We start from the raw sequence: 21,578 nt of genomic DNA, 5'->3' as shown, positions 1-21,578 counted from the left end.
GTGGGCTGGTGAGGACTGGAGGGATTCCACCTATTTCTTTATGTTACAAAAGACAGCTGCATTCCACACAAACTTCCTTTTAAGGGAATGTGACAAGCTTGTTGGATGTTGCAGAACTTTTGAATGTGATTTAATAGCCCGTGTGGAACAGATACTAAAATGTAATATAATTTTTGAGGTTTGGTTTCCCTGCCTCCCAACGTCTCTAGCAGTGCTCCAACTGATGGGACAAGGCCAGACTCTGGGCTGGTTTCAGCCAGACCAACCACAGAGCGAGCCTAGTGGAACAGTGTAAAGAAGACACGAAAAAGAACATCTGAGGTAAACAGGAACTTTTGCTGTAGATCTGCATACCTACTTAGTTTTTTACCTTGGGTTATTGGAAACCTAGTCATACAAGTACATGTACTGATAATGATTATTCTCAAGTTTATTCTCAAAAAGTGTAGTTACTGTTGTTTTGGCATATTCTTTAACATTGGTTGTTCAATGAAAGCAATTGACTAAATCTTTCCATGTTATGCATTCGGTGAACTGTGCACCAGTGGTGAGCAGCTAGAGTAGTGTCGTGTTTATTCTGCCTCTTAGGTAATGGCCTAATCTGATTGGGTCAGTCTGCAGGAGAGACATGAGTCATTAATGTTATATTCCTCACTGAGGATAGAGACTCAGCCCACTTCACCACCAGACTAGATAGTACACACAGACAGGACACTGGTTACTGTACTCTCTTGTTAATGGTATGTTTGCTATTGTATACCTCAAATTCATAATTATTTTTCTGTTGTTCACCACCTCCTGTTAATTTTTTCAGAATATTTTATATATGTTTGCGATGTCAAAGGTTGCCCTATTAATATCTGGTAGTTTGTCATATTTTGTCTGTTCTATTTGAAGAAATCTAGGTTAGTTGTACCGTAAATTTCAGATGCATTGAGTTAAGCTGTCAGTTAATGCTCTGACATGGTCTAGTGAAGGTCCTTAGACCAAAAGCTTGGGCCACATCTCAAATGAAATATGGTCCCATGTTTATCAAACCATTCTGTGATGACAAGGTCATGGTATTGTTATCGTCTGGGTCCTAGTCCTCCTCTCTAACCGTATTCCAGTAGGGGGTGTAACCGGCCGGGAATAGATGGGTTAGCTGGCAAGGTCACGAAAACGATGCACAAGTCTGGATGGTCAGATAGCTAGCAACAATGACAAGAAACTGCCATGTGGGGAATCGTAAGTGGCTCGTTTCAGCTAGTTTCATCTTGTTCTTAATACCATGTCTTGTTTTGAGGTGTTTTGACTGATTTCATTTCATTGCTTATATGGCTAAAATTCGCTAGCTAGCTAACCAATAACTGTAACGATGTATTTGACAGAGAACGAGCGCTCATTGTGCAAATGTATTTATGTTTTCAATAAACATTGGAGACAAAACATAGTTTGCATGTTGTCAAAAATCCAGGCCAATCCTGTCTGTTTTGCCCCATAGTTGCGCACGCGTTGGTTTTGTTGCTAAACAACCAACCCGTCTATTCTGATTGTTTTTGTTGAAGACTGTTACTGAGCTGTGTTGTCTCCTGCGGCTCAGCTCGGTTGCCATGGCGAGTGTGATGAGGGCATTCCTGGGGTGCTTGTCTTGGCGCTGGGGCGCTGGCCAACTGCAATCCCATGAATGAGTGCTTTTCAGGGCCCTCGGCCGTTAGACTATACCCACCAGCCACAGGTATCTCCAGGAATGCGTGCAGCAGTGATCAAAACATAAGTCAACTAATAAAGACAGCAGCTGTTGATGGAGAGGTAGAAATTGAATCCTCAGTTGGCTGGCTTCAGATTCCTCATCCTACTGCAGGTGGTATTTATCCCCACTGCAGTTATTTCACTAGCTTTCACTAGCTTTCTCACTCAAACTTATGAAACGTTGGGTGACTAACTTTTTCATTTGATCACATTGCATTGTAGAACAACTCATGTACTATGGGGGTCATAATCAACTGTAAAACCAAGTGCTGTAATGTATTAGAAAAAGGTTATTGCTGATTTCAGACAGGTCACGCTTCGCCCTTAACTAGGCCAAGCACTGTTAATACACTACATTTCCAAAAGTATGGGGAAACCTGCTTGTCGAACATCTCATTCCAAAATCATGGGCATTAATATGGAGTTGGTCCTCCTTTGCTGCTATAACAGCCTTCTGGGAAGGCTTTCCACTACATGTTGGAACATTGCTGCAGGGACATGCTTCCATTCAGCCACAAGAGCATTAGTGAGGTAGGCCACTGATGTTGGGCAATTAGGCCTGGCTCGCAGTCGACTTTCCAATTAATCTCAAAGGTGTTCGATGGGGTTGAGATGAGGGCTCTGTGCAGGCCTGTCAAGTTCTTCCACACTGATCTCTACAAACCATTTATGTATGGAGCTCATTTGTGCACAGGGGCATTGACATGCAGAAACAGGAAAGGGCCTTCCCCAAACCTTTGCCACAAAGTTGGAAGTACAGAATCATCTAGAATGTCATTGTATGCTGGAGCGCTAAGATTTCCCTTCACTGGAAGGCCTAACCCGAACCATGAAAAACAGCCCCAGACCATTATTCCTCCTCCACCAAACTCTACTGTTGGCACTATGCATCCGGCAGTGTGATTCATCACTCCAGAGAACGCGTTTCCACTGCTCCAGAGTCCAATGGCGGTAAGCTTTACACCACTTCAGCCAATGCTTGGCATTGGACATGGGGATCTTAGGCTGGTGAGCAGTTGCTCAGCCATGGACACCCATTTCATGAAGCTCCCGACGAACAGTTATTGTTCTCTGTAGTGAGTGTTGCAACCGAGGACAGTTCTGTGAACTTGTGGCCTACCACTTTGCGACTGAGACCTTGTTCCTCCTAGATGTTTCCACTTCACAATAATAGCTCTTACAGTTGACCGGGGTAGCTCTAGCAGGGCAGAAATTTGACGAACTGACTTGCTGGAAGCAACGGTTGTGGCTGAAATAGCCAAATCCACTCATTTAAAGGGGTGTCCACATACTTTTGTATAAATAGTGTATGTTTACATGCTGTTGTGAGGTAGTGGCTGTTAATGACCTTCTTAGTTCTGCTATGAAGTCTGCTGTGTAAAGATGGGCAGAGATGGACAAAGCCCTCCTAATGACCTGAGTCCTGGCCAGGAGACAACAAACAGCAACTTGCATAAAGGGGCTCATCTGTGGAATGTTCCAATAGCTCCTCTGAAGACAAAAAACATACAGCAGAGTATGTGAGTGTGGGTGTGAGTTTGGGATAAGGGGGGACAGAGTGTGGGGTGTCTATGCCTATATTTGGAACTCTGCACTTTGTTCATGACACTGTACAAACCATTCTCTCTTTAGATTCAATAAATCGTGGACTCTCAGGCCCCCATATGGGATTCTGTTCAGAATGATGGCAGGTTTTACAGACATGGGTCAGAGGTCGGGTCAGAGGTCAGACAGAGGGATGCAGCAGACGTAGGCTCCTCATTCACTGTCATTACCATGGTAGCCCCCTCAGAAGGCAAGCGTGTAGCAGTAAATCTCTGTGGATGAAATAATTTTCTGCTCTTTGTTGAAAAAAGTTCAGCACCCTGGCACTTCCCTGGGTTGTCCTTTCTAGTCTAAATAGCCTGTAATTTTCCACAGCCAAGGCTTTTTATAGACAATCGCATCTATCAAATCCATTTCCACTTTCCAGCCACTCTCTCTCAGCTGTATCCTTTAGCCCACCGATTATATTAATTTGTTTCACGCTTTCAAAGGAAATTAGATTTAGCCATTTCTAGTCTGTGATTTTGCTCCATGACACGAATGATGTAGTAAGGTCCAACGGTCGGCAAGAGTCTGGGCTATGAATTACCTCAGTCAGCCTTGGTATTTCAAAGAGCCAGAAACTGTAGCCCTCATAATTAGCACATTTTGACATCTCTGCCACATGTTCAGTTTAAATAGTGGTGGAGGGATGGTCAGTTTGAAGTTTCAAAGCAGGGAACATTCCAGGAGCTCACTGCCAACTGCCAATTATATAATTTTAGGTGGAGATGGTGAGATGGATATGAAGGCAAATAATCTTTGTTCTTGTTTGTTTTAGTGTTCAGTAAGTTTAGCGTATAGTTGTTCCCAGACACTTTTGGATGATCAACCTTTCAACTAAAATAGCATGTCTGATTCTTTTCATCTTTTCATCTTCATCAGATGTTTCAGTGAACAGTAACGCTATGCAGGTCTGAAAATGCATAGGCTACTTACACTAGGACAATCCCTGAAAAATGTGGTTAAGATGAATACTTTTCTTTTTTTTCCTGAATACTCAATCATATTCTCACTCATGTCGGCCCACTGTACACCTTAACTTGTAATATTTAACTCTTGTTTATAACTCACTCATTGCCCTTAGTCAGTACTATGCTGCTGGCAACTTAATCACCCCAAAAGAGATGTGTGTAAAGTGCACTGGGTGTTGTAATGTTAGAAAAACAGCCTGTAGCCTTTCCATCTGTACATGTGGGTGTTGGTAAAGCACAACGGGCTTCTGGCTACATGAGCACAACTGTGCTGAGCGAGGCCCCACCTTGCCTAAATGGGGAAACTGGAAAATGAATTTTGAAAAACATTGCCTAGCTATTCCAAATGTAGAAGTAACTGTAATGGATGATGAATGACGGCAATGAAGAGGAAATGCTGAGTTAACCCGTGTGTTCAGAGGACAGAGGCCCTGTACAGGGCGTTCTGTCACATCACCTCAGCTTACACCATGGCCAGAGAGCTAGCAGTGGAAAACTCCCCAGTCTCTCCCCAATGAGGAGCTTCTGTGGAGCTTCTTTGGGGAATTCCATCGTCACAGGGCCCGTTCTGATGAGGTCATCCTATTCTTTACTGGGAGATGATTGGAGAGGACGACGGCCGCTTAAGGCAAATCCCATGAGGAATGCACTGCAACAATCTCACAGGAATGCTATGCTGCTGTGGCTGAAAATATGCCCTCTCTGAAGAACAAAAGGGAATCCAAGCAGAAGGGAATCCATCATGGGGCGCACCGCCCTCACTCCGCCCTCCAGTCAGAGGGAGACCTAGTCCAACTGAAGGCTCTCCATGCCATTATAGCAACACGAGGGTGCCCATTTGCTAATGTGGTTATGTTATTATTGCAGTATTATTACCCACAAACACTGAAAAAAAAATAATAATAGGAGATAAAGCAATTGGGGGCTATAACGTGTGACAGTAATCCATGAGTTCCCCCATTCTCTAGGAGACTTACTATGAATACACTAAGCTTGGACTAGGTTTTTGTTTCTCAGCAGCAGAAACAGAAGCTCAGTTTTTATATGAATCATGAACAATATGTTTTACCCTAAAGGAAGTGAAAGCAGATTAGGAGGTGCGTCTTATAAAATGAATCCAAAGTACATCTGGGTAGGGTTACCGCAGTGGGGAACCGTGAGGGCCTTCTAGGCTTTCAGAGAAGGATATATAAAACATGTATATTTTGTTTAATAAAATGTTGTTTTAAAAATTATATTTAATCTTTTCAATCATTTTAATGATCATCTGATTTCATTTTTTCAGTTTGTGTTGGAAAGAGAAGGGTTAATACTGAAGAGAGAAATTATTCCATCGGGATTTTTCTGTGGTGGTCTCTGGGTAGAAAAATCTAGATAGCTCAGGCAGCCATTGGCTAGGCCTTCAGAAACTGGACAGAAGGCCTCTGCCATTCAACTGTATTAGAGCAGATTTTTGGAGTGACAGTGGAATGAACCAATCACATTTTGACTTGCAATGGGTGGGACTGTTTTTAAAAAGAAAGTGAGTTGTTGGTCAAGCCCAAGAGCAAAGAATCAGTGGCAGTTTTCCCACGCCAGCTTGTGTTGTAGCAGTGTGACAATGGTGATGGCGGCTGCAACAGATATTATCAACTTCAAGGTGGATACTTTTCAAGATGAACTTTCAAACGTTTTAAAATTATCATCACCTGTAGCCTCTACGAATCTGAGAGCGGAAGACTCTTCTCTCTTCTCTAACGTGTAGGCTCACTTTTTATGAACAGTCCCATTAAAGTCAGACTGTTGAATAAATTTCATTTGAACATACTTTACCTGTTTTCCTCTGATTTTGTCCTTATGTAGGAAATAATCTGAGACAAAAAAATATCCACAGATATGTCAGTTTGTGTTTCCGGTTTGTGTTTTCCAACGCTGACGCAATCCGCACGCAACTTGCACAATATGTCTACAATTTAACCGAGGCACAGACCAAACATTGTCCCATGGAATCAGCTGGCAAATTTCACAAGCACTTCCAGCTGCTTGCAAGGGAACGTGCTTTGGTCGACAACGTTCGGTTACATTCGGCTATCGTTAGCATATTGTACATCACTGAAATGCATCAGGAGATGGAAAATACAAGCAACAGAACATACCGGTGCCGCAAAAAGTCAGGGTAACCACAGGAAAGTGTTTACCTATCTCCACTTCCTACTGCTAAAAGGACCAACAACACGGACAACCAGTAAAGTACATTTAAATATCATTATTTTGAAACTTTTTTTATAGTGACATCTTTCAAACTGATATCCATGGAGCAACCATGGTAATAGTCTGATATTTAGAGAACATAATCTGGTGAGTGGCACTGTGAACCTTCACCACACTCTGAGGTCCTGAGAGCTCTGGAGCAGGTTTTCATCAAGGATACTCCTTTCATCACTCCCAGTCCCGCCGCTGAAAAACATCCCAACAGCATGATGCTGCCACCACCATGCTTCACCGTAGGGATAGTGCCAGGTTTCCTCCAGACGTTACGCTTGGCATTCAGGCCAAAGAGTTCAATCTTGGTTTCATCAGACCAAAGAATCTTGTTTCTCCATGGTCTGAGACTCTTTAGGTGCCTTTTGGCAAACTCCAAGCGGGCTGTCATGTGCCTTTTACTGAGGAGTGGCTTCCGTCTGGCCACTCTACCATAAAGGCCTGATTGGTGGAGAGCTGCAGAGATGGTTGTCCTTCTGAAAGGTTCTCCCATCTCCACAGAGGAATTCTGGAGCTCTGTCAGAGTGACCTTTGGGTTCTTGGTCACCTCCCTGAACAGGGCCCTTCTCCCCCGATTGCTCAGTTTGGCTGGGCGGCCAACTCTAGGAAGAGTCTTGGTGGTTCCAAACTTCTTCCATTTAAGAATGAGAGAGGCCACTGTGTTCTTGGGGACCTTCAATGCAGAAATGTTTTGGTACCCTTCCCCAGATCTGTGCTTCGACACAATCCAGCTCTACGGACAATTCCTTCGACCTCATGGCTTGGTTTTTGCTCTGACATGCACTGTCAACTGTGGGACCTTTATTTATTCAGGTGTGTGCCTTTTCTAAATCATGTCCAATCATTTGAATTTTCCACCGATGGACTCCAATCAAGTTGTAGAAACATCTCAAGGATGATCAATGGAAACAGGATGCACCTGAGCTCAATTTCGAGTCTCATAACAAAGGGTCTGAATACTTATGTAAAAATGTCTAAACTTGTTTACGCTTTGTCATTATGGGGTATAGTGTGTAGATTTTATATAATACGTTTTAAAATAAGGCTGTAACGTAACAAAAGTGGAAAAAGTCAAGGGGTCTGAATACTTTCCAAAGGCACTGTATCTCTGAAAATAATGAGTGTGAAACAATGTTGCATTTTCTTTATGTCACTGGGTAGTGTGATGAACGGGATAAAAGATTTGCAATGGGAAGTAATAGCTGGTTTGCTCATTTCATTTTGGAAATATATATATATATTTTTAAGTCCTACTAGGTTGAATGGGCTGCTTATTCTATACATTTATTTGATGGTGTGTGTGACTTCTGTCTATCAGCCGTGTCTATATGTTTGACCAAAACCGTGCTCTCCTTCAGTGCCATGGAGTGCACAGGTATTACAGTCGCTGTCCTTTCAGCACCACACGTCTATCACCTTTGACGTGTCACTGTTGTGGTCGCTATTGGTCACGTGATAGTGGTGTTAGGCTACCATAGGTTGTGTAAACAGTGTTTTTTGTTTTGCTGGTTGCATTATTGTATGCTGTGTATCACATTTGCTTCCATGCCGGTTTCTGTCTATGTGTGAGCTGCAGCCCGAAGTGTGGCCTGTTTGATTCGTTCTTAACGTCATCTAAAAGTATTGCTCCTCCTTCATTACAACTAGAATGGTCTGACGATAGAAGATACAAAGTAGGCTATTGGAATATGTTTGGTACCTCTGAAGGCCTAGGTCCTATAGTGATGGTTCGCCACTGGGTTATTGTAGATGATCAAACTGTTGCTTTTAAGCTTAAAACAGATTCTTAGGTATTTGTGAGTCAGAAATCCAATTTCTGTACCTGTGTCTTCTACTATATTGGGCCTACCTATTTTTAGTCCTAATCATCCATTCATGGTGGAAATACTAGATGGTAAGAAGCTTTGACTAGTACGCTACATGTTTTCTCACAAGTTTGTCTATTATTTTATCAAGATCATTTTTCAGTTGATTAAAAATCACATATTTCTGTATAATGTGGAGAGCTGGCACGGCTTGTCAAAGACATTCCATTATTAGAAGGCAATAGTCATACCTTTCCTCATATCATTGATTAGACAGCACAACCGGCCGTGATCGGGAGTCCCATAGGGCGGTGCACAATTTGGCCCAGCGCTGTCCGAGTTAGGGGAGGGGTTGGCCATTGGGTCTTTACTTGGCTCATCGCGCTCTAGCGACTCCTTGTGGAGGGCCGGGCGCCTGCAGGCTGAACTCTGTAGTCAGTTGAACGGTGTTTCATCCGACACATTGGTGTGGCTGGATTAAGTGGGCGGGTGTTAAGAAGCGTGGTTAGGCGGGTCATGTTTCGGAGGACGCATGACTCGACTTTCGCCTCACGAGCCAGTTGGGGAGTTGCAGCGATGAGACACCATCGAAAATGGGGTAAAAATATATAGAATTATAATATAGAAAGCTCCCGGGTATTAGAGTGTACTCTTATAACTTAATGGAAACCTTGGGAAACCTTCCTCTACAGCTCAAAATCTGACAAGCTAGGCTAGCTCCCGTTGAAACAACGATGCCGTACACTTTCCACAGAAGGCAAATTCAGGTAGCTAGATAAATCGAGTTCTTCAGATAGTTCTTCAGATGTAAAAGTTCAAGCTCATCAACATAGTGTCTGTCTCTCTTCTCCTCTCATAGCTCGAGCAGAATCACCCATTTGAGTGACTCAAAAGTCCCATGCAACAGCAAAGGCTTCTTTTTGGCTAAACCAAACCACTTTAATTAAGTTCAGAGCAACGCAAAGGTCAAAATAATTAATAGGATGGCCCATTAAAGAATTCAACCAACTTTGATTCTTGATTGACATGTCGTTTCTTGAAGTTTACACATGAAAGTAACACAAGGGAAAGGGGAAAGGGGGATACCTAGTCAGTTGTCCAACTGAATGTATTCAACTGAAATGTGTCTTCCCCGCATTGAACCCAACCCCTCTGAATCGAAGAGGTGCAGGGGGCTGCCTTAATCGACATCCACAAGTGTTTGATGCACTGCAAAACAACATAGGCTCAACAACTAAAGCTGCTGTAAACATAGTGTTTCTAATACATGGTTTTAACTGTGTATTACACACATCAATTGTCTGAAGGCAATATGAATTCCTTCTATCCAATTTTACATGTTGTTTCTTTTCTGGAAGAGCACTAAAATTGCAATAATAAACATTATACACAGCACGTCCGATTCCATTTTAATCATAGATCAGATCTCTGGTTTGGTTAAAAATACAATCATCACATAGATGGAATACCTCAGACAGAACATTTGTCATTTGAACACAGTCACGTAAGTTGCAGACAGAACGGGGTTGTGTACCAAATAGCAGCCTATTCCTTTTATGCTGCACTACATTTAAGGCCCACAGGGCTCTGATGGGCAAGAGTAGTGCACTATGTAGAGAATAGGGTGCCATTTGGGACGAAGACTAGAAGTGGAAATGGAAATGGAGAGAACTGGAATCACACTGCACAGACAATTACTCCTTGGCAGAATGTTTAATACACTGATGTATGTGTGTTTTTTTGTACTGGGAACAATGAACCACGGCAATATTTTTAAACACAACACCCTCCTCCGTTGAGGGAATGGGAAAGTGAGTCACATGGTCAGGTCTGCTACATCCCACAGTGAAGCATGTTTCTAATGGGTACTTTATTTACACTGAATGTGGAATCCTTTCCATTGCGTCACCAGCTCTTGACCTTTGACCCTAGCTAACTTCTGCCCGTCACTCCAACATTAGCACCTCATCACTTATCCCAAATTGGACCCCAATTGCACCGCATGTGGAATGTTGAATTTGGAATCCTTGCCATGCCTAAGCTCGAGTTTCAGACCCCTTTTAGCCACCATTGAAAACCAGAGAGCATGACATTAAAGGTTAACAGACCTTACAGGATTTACCTATGCTCCATTGAGTGAGGAACGTCTTGGGGAGAAAGGAGCACACCAACAGGGGGCTTAGAGAGAGAGCACTAATGAGAGCTCCAGGACAACAGCCTAAGACAGGGAATCTGATGCTAACACACAGCTACGTCTTACCACACACAATGGTTGATTAAACACTGCCCTGTGGAGGGTAGTTCAGTTCATCCAACCCCTCAATGGAAAGCCACACCGCACTGTTATTGGTTCAGGAAATCGAGCGCATTTTCAAATAGGGCATTGCGATAAGCTGCTACTATTTGACATGACGGGGTTAAGGAACTGGCAGCCTCTGTTTGGCCACAAATGAATTTGTGTTGACAGACAGGGTACATTACCATCCCGGCGAGAACGTCTCAGACAGTACAGACCCTGAGGAGCTCCTACTGTACTTTCTGTACAAACCACACTGGAAAAAAGGGAAAGACAGATGCTGCTAGTGAAGATTCCCATATAAGGCCACGCTTCCTCCCAGTCGGTGTGTCCATGCAGTAATAGTATGTCTGCTGGCGCAGCCGCACATTCCTCCAGCTCTGAGTTTTCTCTGGGAGTTTTTCATTTCCGATTCGGTGGCTGGTGAGGAGCAGGGCTGCCTTTCATAAGACTGAGGTGGAGAGTCTGGGGCTTGTGTGATCGTTTCTTCAAAAATATACAAACCCCAGAGTCTAGCCGCTTTCCTGCAATCCTCAAGTCTGCTCAGTGTTTAGCTACTGACGGAGCAAAATAGAATCCCACACCAGGAATGTAGTACAACTATGCTTTAAAGTCCATAGACTAAACCTTATTAGTGAGGTAGAAGCACATGGCTATAAAAAAAAGTATGCGATTAAAACCAATGAATAGAACTGATGAGAGTCTGTTAACTAGACGGTGATGTGGTTTTATACTGTACAAATCCCCTTTATTAAGGACTTGTTGATTAAATCCCAATACCCATGACTTATTAGACTTAGGAAGGCTATTGTATAATACAATTACTCATACAATTACATATCATACATCTGTTTCCCTGTGCAGTATGTTATTTTCCGAATAGAAAAGCAGTCCTGAAGGTGTACAGGGGTTTTATAGCAGTACTGTTTGTAATGGTGAACTACACTACAGCCCTTCCGTTCATTATAAAATGCACATGCAATAATAGATATTTAAAGCCTTTGAAGCCACTCGTGTACAAATCTATGTGTGATGTGCTAAGAGAACAGAGAGGCAGCTATTCCTAATACCAGGGGAGGTTTACGGTCTCTCTCCGGGATACAACACAACCGCCGATTACACATAAAAGGGAAAGTTGAGGGATAGTGCCAAGAATGCACTTTTATTTTGATATGTGACAGCACTTTGGCTTCAGACAGGAGGAATGCGATATGTCAGGGAGAGCGAGTCTAGGAGGGGGGGGGGGGGGCAGGAAATTAGGAAAGAATGCCAAGAATGTCCATGTTTGTCCAGGACTCCATTCAGCCACTGGCACGTCACTGCAGCGCTGGGTGTATAAAGGCAGGGAGAGCTCCTAGCTTCAGACACAGAACAACTCCTCATCCAAGAGAGAGCTACAAGAGCAGCAGCAGCTCTACTACTGAAGCTAAACTCTAGCTTTAACCAAGAGAACTACGAGAACTTAACTGAGAGAGAACCAAAAACACAGAAACTTCTTAACAACGAGATCGACTCGATCAGACGACAAGCTCCCTGACTACTCGCAAGAGACTAAGGAAGACTTTTGAAGAGCCTGAAGACTTATTTTTGTCTAACATACTCCGAGAAAACCCCAGAAGAAAAGCAAAATGTCTGCTGGAATGAACATGAGGCTGATTTCTTTCTTCTGTCTCACTCTCTGCTACCTGGTAAGACCCTTTTACTGAGAATGTCAAGTTATATGGGAACTGTATTCCTGTGTCTATGCGCCATGTACCAGACAGGCACGAGCTATCGGCATGTCTAGCCTATTACAACAGCAGTTGAATTGTAAATCGATATATTTTGTTAACACAGTTACAAAAGGCTGTATGATGCCCTAGCTCTTGGGGCTGATGAACTGTAACGTTAGTAGTAGTTGTGCCCATGTGATCAGGGTCTAACCATACTCCTGTCTCTTTGTCCCTTAGGCTGTGGCTCAGGAGTGCAGTGGGCAGTGTAGTTGTCCTGATGTGCACCCCCAGTGTCCCCCTGGTGTGAGCCTGGTGCCCGATGCCTGCGGCTGCTGCAGGGTGTGTGCCAAGCAGATGGGCGAGCTTTGCACAGACAGGGACATGTGCGACCCCCACAAAGGGCTCTTCTGTGACTTCGGCTCCCCCGTCAACCGCCGCATAGGAGTCTGCACAGGTAATGTGACTCTCAACAGGCTTCTTTTGTCGTTCTAATACGCTGACTCTTTGATTATTTTCCTCTGCTGGCGTTTGTGTGACTGGAGATGTGACATTCTCTTCTCCTCCTCCCACAGCTAAGGGTGGCGCCACCTGTGTGATGGGTGGGATGGTGTACAGGAGTGGAGAGTCCTTCCAGAGCAGCTGTAAATACCAGTGCACGTGCCTGGACGGTGCCGTGGGCTGTATTCCCCTGTGCAGCATGGACATCCGCCTGCCCAGCCCTGACTGCCCCATGCCCCGCCGCGTCAAAGTGCCCGGGAAGTGCTGCGAGGAGTGGGTGTGCGATGCCCCCCAAAACACAAACATCTTTGTGGGCTCTGCTCTCGCTGGTGAGTCTCAGTCTTAGACACACACAGTAGCCTGCATTCGAATGATGTAATCTGGTCAGTGTGAGTGTAGAGATAAAGAGTCTTATGTCACTTCCCCTTCTTTGCCCGCAGCTTACAGAGAGGAGGAGACCTACGGGCCTGACCCCTCCATGATGAGGGAGAACTGCCTGGTCCAGACCACTGAGTGGAGCGCCTGCTCGAAGACCTGCGGCCTGGGCATCTCTACCAAAGTAACCAACGACAACCGCGAGTGCCGCCTGGAGAAACAGTCCCGTCTGTGCATGGTCAGACCCTGCGAGTCCCACATGGAGCAGAGCATTAGGGTAAGCACATTCTTCAACCACTTCCCAACCAACCCTTTCATCATAATACAAACATTTTGTCAAATCAAGAGGAAAGCAATGGTCACTAATTATGACTTTTTTCTTTACACTTTGCTCTTCCAGAAGGGAAAGAAATGCATCCGCACGCCAAGAGTGTCCAAGTCCATGAAGTTTGAGATCTCTGGCTGCACCACCACCAAGTCCTACCGCCCCAAGTTCTGCGGCGTGTGCACCGACGGTCGCTGCTGCACCCCCCACAGAACCACCACCCTGCCCATGGAGTTCAAGTGCCCCGACGGCCAGGTCATGAAGAAGCAGATGATGTTCATCAAGACCTGCGCGTGCCACTACAACTGCCCCGGCGAGAATGACATATTTGAGTCCATGTACTACAAGAAGATGCTGGGAGACATGGCGTAAACAATTACGTCAGCTAACAGCAAAAACAACCAATGACTCTTAACTTGAACCGAACAGATATCCATCTCATCTCGCAGCACAGCATTTGTTTGTCTTTTGGTTTGTAATTTTCTAATTGTGTATTTTGTACAAGGACAGAAACATATATGCGTATATTCAATGTATATGTATGAGTGTATTGATGGATGTTTAGGGCCACTTGCCCTAAAGAGGGGGCTGCTCTGCTGCCCGAAATAGAATACTTACTGCACTATAGTTCTACTATGTGACAACCTATGTTGTTGTCACTAATTGGCTGATGCCATGTTCCCCTCCCCCGAAACTGTGGCGGGCATCTAATTAACTGGGCTGTGTACAACCTCTGAGCACTTGCAGTAACGAAGGGTGAAGACTTTCAACCCCAGTACAGAAACTTAAATCCTTAAACCACCAGAGTACTAGTTGAACGTACCCTTGTGTATAGCTCACTGTTTTGCAGATCCTAACTGTTGCAGTGCTAACAACAGGTCATGGTTTAGCCCATGCAGAAAAACAGCCGTCCTTCCAGACAAGGAGCGTAGTGTGCATGCTTTGAGGGCATGCCACAGCACTGAGAAAAGAGGTATTTGACTTTGACTGACTGATTCAGGTTGCAAGGAAGGAATCAGTATTTTGTCCAAAAAAAAAAAAAAGAGAGACTGGATGATTTGTAGCTTCATTCCTTTTTATATGTATTATTGATGCTGTAAATATTGTACATATTATTGTACAGTTGTTTAAGTTAATTTAAAGTTTTAAAAAGTTTGTTTTGTTTTTCTCTTCCTTCAACATGTTTATCGATAGCTTATTTGCTGGGTTTGACTGTTCCTGTGACAGTTTTGTGTACTATTTTATTGAGAAGTGTGACAAAAAAGTTACATGTTTTCACTTTTGTAGTTTGGAATAAAATATATTTTTTATATAAACATGTCTTCCTTTCTTTGTTTTACTCTTTCGGCTTTAAAAGTAGCCTACCCTACAGAACTTAATCTACTCACACCCAAATGATATCCCAAACTTCACCACATGAAATCAGCCACTAATAAGTTAGCACATGTTCACAAAGCAGTTAGGTGTTCCCACTTTCAGTTCAACAACAGCAGTCAGGCCACTGAAATTCCACTCATTGGATTGTGTGCGGTCCAGGTCCATGCTCTGTCAGACCACCCAGTCTCTAGTAAGGTGTAGTCTGTGTCACTTTTTTAGCCACCAACACCAGCGGAAGACTGCCAGCCCATCCAACAAAACGCTTTTCTAAAGTCCTCTATTCTCTTCCCTGTGACGCGTGGATGGAGCGGTGTGCTGCCTGTCCATTTACACACTAACCTGACTGCAGACTAAGGAAACATACTCTGGCAGCGTCTGAGGAAAAGAGCAGTCTAACTGGCAGCCTTGTGCTTTAACACTCACTATCAGTGTCCCGCCACTGGGAAAACTCACACCACACGGAACTAGGCCTGGTTCAACATCAAAGACCATACATACAAATATATGATGGGGATCGGGAAACGGGACTTACCTCATACCAAAGGATAAGCCACAAAAATGTATACAGTAATTGGCTGATCAACACGGTGTAAATCCTTTTCCTGTCACTGAGTAGCAGGGTCGTTGGTTGCTTTCCAGACAAAATGAAAGAGCCGTTGGATCTAAAAACCTGTAACTCTCCACAAAGGGCTCTTTTCATTTGCTTTTTCCCCCTCAAAAGTCTTGACTGGATTTAGACTTAGTCTGGCTCATGTTGTTGTTGGGGGGTGACTGCAGTGTGAGACATTCATATCAACAATATAGTGTGATATGTCTAATTAATGATGTTGAGGAGGCTTTACCTAGTTGAATGTGCCTCTGAAGCTAAGCAGGGTTGGTCCTGGCCTGTCCCTGGATGGGAGACCCGATGCTGCAGGAAGTGGCATTGGAGGGCCAGTAGATGACACTCTTTCCTCTGATCTAAATATACACTGCTCAAAAAAATAAAGGGAACACTTAAACAACACAATGTAACTCCAAGTCAATCACACTTCTGTGAAATCAAACTGTCCACTTAGGAAGCAACACTGATTGACAATAAATTTCACATGCTGTTGTGCAAATGGAATAGATAACATGTGGAAATTATAGGCATTTAGCAAGACACCCCCAATAAAGGAGTGGTTCTGCAAGTGGTGACCAGACCACTTCTCAGTTCCTATGCTTCCTGGCTGATGTTTTGATCACGTTTGAATGCTGGCGGTGCTTTCACTCTAGTGGTAGCATGAGACGGAGTCTACAACCCACACAAGTGGCTCAGGAAGTGCAGCTCATCCAGGATGGCACATCAATTCGAGCTTTGGCAAGAAGGTTTGCTGTGTCTGTCAGCGTAGTGTCCAGAGCATGGAGGCGCTACCAGGAGACAGGCCAGTACATCAGGAGACGTGGAGGAGGCCGAAGGAGGGCAACAACCCAGCAGCAGGACCGCTACCTCCGCCTTTGTGCAAGGAGGAGCAGGAGGAGCACTGCCAGAGCCCTGCAAAATGACCTCCAGCAGGCCACAAATGTGCATGTGTCTGCTCAAACGGTCAGAAACAGACTCCATGAGGATGGTATGAGGGCCCGACGTCCACAGGTGGGGGTTGTGCTTACAGCCCAACACCGTGCAGGACGTTTGGCATTTGTCAGAGAACACCAAGATTGGCAAATTCGCCACTGGCGCCCTGTGCTCTTCACAGATGAAAGCAGGTTCACACTGAGCACGTGACAGACGTGACAGAGTCTGGAGACGCCGTGGAGAACGTTCTGCTGCCTGCAACATCCTCCAGTATGACCGGTTTGGCGTTGGGTCAGCCATGGTGTGGGGTGGCATTTCTTTGTGGGGCCACACAGCCCTCCATGTGCTCGCCAGAGGTAGCCTGACTGCCATTAGGTACCGAGATGAGATCCTCAGACCCCTTGTGAGACCATATGCTGGTGCATATGGGATCCATGGGATGCTAAATTTGATTTCCATTGATAATTTTTGTGTGATTTTGTTGTCAGCACATTCAACTATGTAAAGAAAAAAGTCTATAATAAGAATATTTCATTCATTCAGATCTAGGATGTGTTATTTTAGTGTTCCCTTTATTTTTTTTAGCAGTGTATATATATACCCCAAAGCCCCAGGGCGGTGACAGGGGACATTACCCTGTGTAGGGAACCGTCCTTCGGATGGAACATTAAATGGCTGTAGTGACTCTCTGTGGTCACTTATACTAGGAGTCGGGGTTTTAACCCCAGTGGCCTGGCTAAATTCCCAATCTGGCCCTCATGCCACGTAATCATCCCCAGCCTCCAATTGGCTCATTCATCGCCACATCCTCTCCCCTGTAACTATTGTCCAGGTCGTTTCTGTAAATGAGAATGTGTTCTCAGTCAACATACCTGGTGAAATAAGTGTTAAATAAATAACTTTGAGAACATAGGCCATAGGCTACTTAGATGATCAGATATCACACATCCGGCCAGATGTATACTCTACAACTGGTAGAGTACAATTGTACTTTAATTGTACCTCATCATTTGAATAAAGTGCTTCACCTGTAGTAAACGTTGCCCCTCTAGAACGATATTCCTTGTAGCGCTCTAAACGCGCATGCCTTCTACACTTCCTGTATTGTCCTGCATGCTGCGTTTAGAATGAACCTGTACTGCCCCCCAGTGTCTATTCAATGACCTGGTGTTTGCACATAAACACATGCAAAGTTCTTGAGTTATTGTCTCGGTTGTGTTGGCGACAGAGTCAACCATTGTGATAAAATGCTACCACCAAACTGTTTTGTCTCAAGGGTCTCTTTCAAGCTAAATGTAACTAAGGTAGCACCATTTGACAGGGGAGCTATTTTAAAATCATATAATACTACCAAACCGGTAGGCTACTCTGACCACAAGGGGTCCCCCTCTGCCTACATGAGGGTGTGGTATGAGAAAGAAACTAGTCTCGGGGGAAACTGAGTTGTAGGGAAATAAAGTAATTAATGAAATATAATACAAAACCAAGTTTGTTTATTTGTTGCTCTCAATATGTATATTTCGAGGGAATTGCAGGTTGAAATGAAGTGTTATTATACATTACCAGTTTTATTCCATGAGCTATTGGAATTTATATCAAATCTAGGTAGGTCTATTAACACATAAAAGCATATATGCCTACACATAGAGACATCTGAAATCTAGTGTAGGGCAGGCAGGCTATAACAAAGTATAATTTCACAGCCACTGTGCCTCCGCCACAGAACTACAAACAGCTATAACCAAACCAAACCTTTTCAGTCCAAAATGAGCCAATAGATGGAGGCAGCATTTAGGAACCAAAACATTGGGAGGCCTTATTGAAGAGTTACATTAGGTTACCCACAGAAACTGGCCAACCTATGCAAAATGAACAAAAGGGGTCACAATACAAAAGGGTCACATGCTTGGATTTTTTTTTCAATGTATATAGTTGAGATTATTGAATAGGTTATCTATATACAATATATAGATAGTCTATATCATGATATGAGTCCTTGGGAGCCAAGTGGTTGCTCTACGGATCCCAGTGTTATGAAGCCTCTGGGACCTGTTTGTGATTTATGTAGTAGCCTAAACATCAAACACTTTCATCTGAGTTATAGGCCTATGTCCATTCTGAGATAAGTTGCAAATCATTGAAACCCTGCATGCTGTAAACAGCTCTCGTAGCGTTTAGTACTATTATTACATAACGTAACATGTAGGTTTCAGGTGATGTAAGTAAGGAATTTCCCAAAATTATGAAGAGGGCCTATTCTCCAAAGGTCGGGACAAAGGGGTAAGGGCAACATGTACAGTACCAGTCAAAAGTTTGGACACACCAACTCATTCCAGGGTATTTCTTTATTTTTACTATTTTCTACATTGTAGAATAATAGAATAATGTAGTAAATAAAAAAGTGTTAAACAAATCTAAATAAATATGATATTTTAGATTCCTCAAAGGAGCCACCCTTTACCTTGATTACAGCTTTGCACACTCTTGGCATTCTCTCAACCAGCTTCATGAGGTAGTCACCTGGAATGCATTTCAATTAACAGGTGTGCCTTGTTAAATGTAAATTTGTGGAATTTGTTTACCTCTTAATGCATTTGAGCCAATCAGTTGTGTTGTGACAAGGTATGGGTGGTATACAGAAGATACATAAGCCCTATTTGGTAAAAGACCAAGTCCATATTATGGCAAGAACAGCTCAAATAAGCAAAGAGAAATGACAGTCCATCATTACTTTAAGACATGAAGGTCAGTCAATAAAAAACATTTCAAGAACTTTGAAAGTTTCTTCAAGTGCAGTCACACAAACCATCAAGCGCTCTGATGAAACTGGCTCTCATGAGGACCACCACAGGAAAGGAAGTCCCAGAGTTACCTCTGCTGCAGAGGATAAGTTCATTAGAGTTCCCAGCCTCAGAAATTGCAGCCCAAATAAATGCTTCACAGAGTTCAAGTAACAGACACATCTCAACATCAACTGTTCAGAGGACAGTGCGTGAATCAGGCCTTCATGGTCGAATTGCTGAAAACGAAACACTACTAAAGGACACCAATAAGAAGAAGAGACTTCTTCCAAAAAACACGAGCAATGGGCATTAGACTGGAGGAAATCTGTCCTTTGGTCTGATGAGTCCAAATTTGAGATTTTTGGTTCCATCTACAGTGTCTTTGTGAGGAACAGAGTAGGTGAACCGATGATCTCTGCATGTGTGGTTCCCACCGTGAAGCATGGAGGAGGAGGTGTGATGGTGTTGGGGTGCTTTGCTGGTGATACTGTCAGTGATTTATTTAGAATTCAAGGCACACTTAACCAGCATGGCTACCACAGCATTCTGCAGCTAAACGCCATCCCAACTATTTTGCATTTAGTGGGACTATCATTTGTTTTTCAACAGGACAATGACCCAACACACCTCCGGGCTGTGTAAGGACTATTTGACCAAGAAGGAGAGTGATGGAGTGCTGCATCAGATGACCTGGCCTCCACAATCACCCGACCTCAACCCAATTGAGATGGTTTGAGATGAGTTGGACCGCAGAGTGAAGGAAAAGCAGTCAACAAGTGCTCAGCATATGTGGGAAATCCTTCAAGACTGTTGGAAAAATATTCCAGGTGAAGCTGGTTGAAAGAATGCCAAGAGTGTGAAAAGCTGTCATCAAGGCAAAGGGTGGTTACTTTGAAGAATCTCAAATATAACATATTTGGATTTGTTTAACACTTTTTTGGTTACTACATCATTCCATATGTGTTATTTCATAGTTTTGATGTCTTCACTATTATTCTACAATGTAGAAAATAGTTTTAAAAAATAAAGAAAAACCCTGGAATTAGTAGGTGTGTCCAAACTTTTGACTGGTACTGTATGACCATGTTGTTGTCTCTTTAAAGCCACACTGTAAGATGTACGTACATACCATCAAAGAGTGGGCCACCAACAAAACATAAACAATGGAGCAAGCGTAATGTTCACATACAATGCAAATACTGTAGCACTTGACTAAAGCTCTGCCTTATCTCAGCTCACTGGTCACGATAACAACACCCACCCGTAGCACGCGCTCCAGCAGGTATATCTCACTGGTCATCCCAAAAGCCAACACCTAATTTGGCCTTCTTTCCTTCCAGTCCTCTGCTGCCAATGACTGGAACGAATTGCAAAAATTGCTGGAGTTTGAGACTTATATCACCTTCATTAACTTTAAACATCAGCTATCTGAGCAGTCAACCGATCGCTGCAGCTGTACACAGCCCATCTGTAAATAGCCCATCCAATCTACCTACCTCATCCCATATTGTTTTTATTTACTTTTCTGCTCTTTTGCACACCAGTATTTCTACTTGCACATCATCATCTGCACATCTGTCACTCCAGTGTTAATTTGCTAAATTATAATTACTTCGCTACTATGGCCTATTTATTGCCTTACCTCCTCATGCCATTTGCACACAATGTATAGACTTTTTTCTATTATGATATTCACTGTACGCTTGTTTATTCCATGTGTAACTCTGTTGTTGTATGTGTCGCACTGCTTTCCTTTATCTTGGCCAGGTCGGAGTTGTAAATGAGAACTTGTTCTCAACTGGCCTCCCTGGTTAAACAAAGGTGAAATAAATCAAAATTAAACAGTAATGACATCCCATTAGAACAGCGTTGTGCTTGTTTTATGATTTGAAACTACAATTTGTTTACAGTACCCATATGACAACAAAAACATGAACATTTGATGGATGGCAACTGAATATAGTTAGGGTAGGTCATATAGTTTTAAGTCATGTACCTCCAATTCAGAGAAGGCTGGTGGGAGTAGCAATAGGAGGACGGGCTCATTGTAATGGTTTTAATGGAATCATGGAATGGAGTCAAACAAGTTGTTTCCATTATGTTTTTTGTGTTTTGCACCATTCCATTGATTCCATTCATTCCATTACAATGAGCCCGTCCTCAAATAGCTCCTCCCACCAGCCTCTTCTACTCAACATCAAGGAATATGATTCATCAGTTAAAATTACTGGAAATATTTTCTTACTGGAAAATAGCAGACTGTCGCTTTAAGGGGAAATACGCTCCAACTGTTCCAAATATGGTCATGTCACCGCCCCGTAAACAAGGCTCAACCGCAGG

The 21,578-nt window shown here is 43.5% G+C and overlaps 1 protein-coding gene across 1 annotated transcript; it reads left to right on the top strand.

Moving 5' to 3' along the window:
• Positions 1-11,955: 11,955 nt before the first annotated feature.
• On the top strand, positions 11,956-14,857 carry ccn2a (cellular communication network factor 2a). The gene is made up of 5 exons (XM_021600316.2): positions 11,956-12,319; positions 12,581-12,797; positions 12,916-13,170; positions 13,282-13,493; positions 13,617-14,857. Exons 1-5 carry the CDS (start codon positions 12,260-12,262, stop codon positions 13,911-13,913), a joined length of 1,041 nt encoding a protein of 346 aa, XP_021455991.1. The 5' UTR covers positions 11,956-12,259; the 3' UTR covers positions 13,914-14,857.
• Positions 14,858-21,578: the final 6,721 nt, after the last annotated feature.

The sequence above is a fragment of the Oncorhynchus mykiss genome, chromosome 4 (assembly GCF_013265735.2).
Source record: "Oncorhynchus mykiss isolate Arlee chromosome 4, USDA_OmykA_1.1, whole genome shotgun sequence".
In the NCBI taxonomy this organism is placed as follows: domain Eukaryota; kingdom Metazoa; phylum Chordata; class Actinopteri; order Salmoniformes; family Salmonidae; genus Oncorhynchus; species Oncorhynchus mykiss.
The sequence above is the reverse complement of the archived record's forward strand: the minus strand, read 5'-3'. Positions and strand labels throughout refer to the sequence as shown.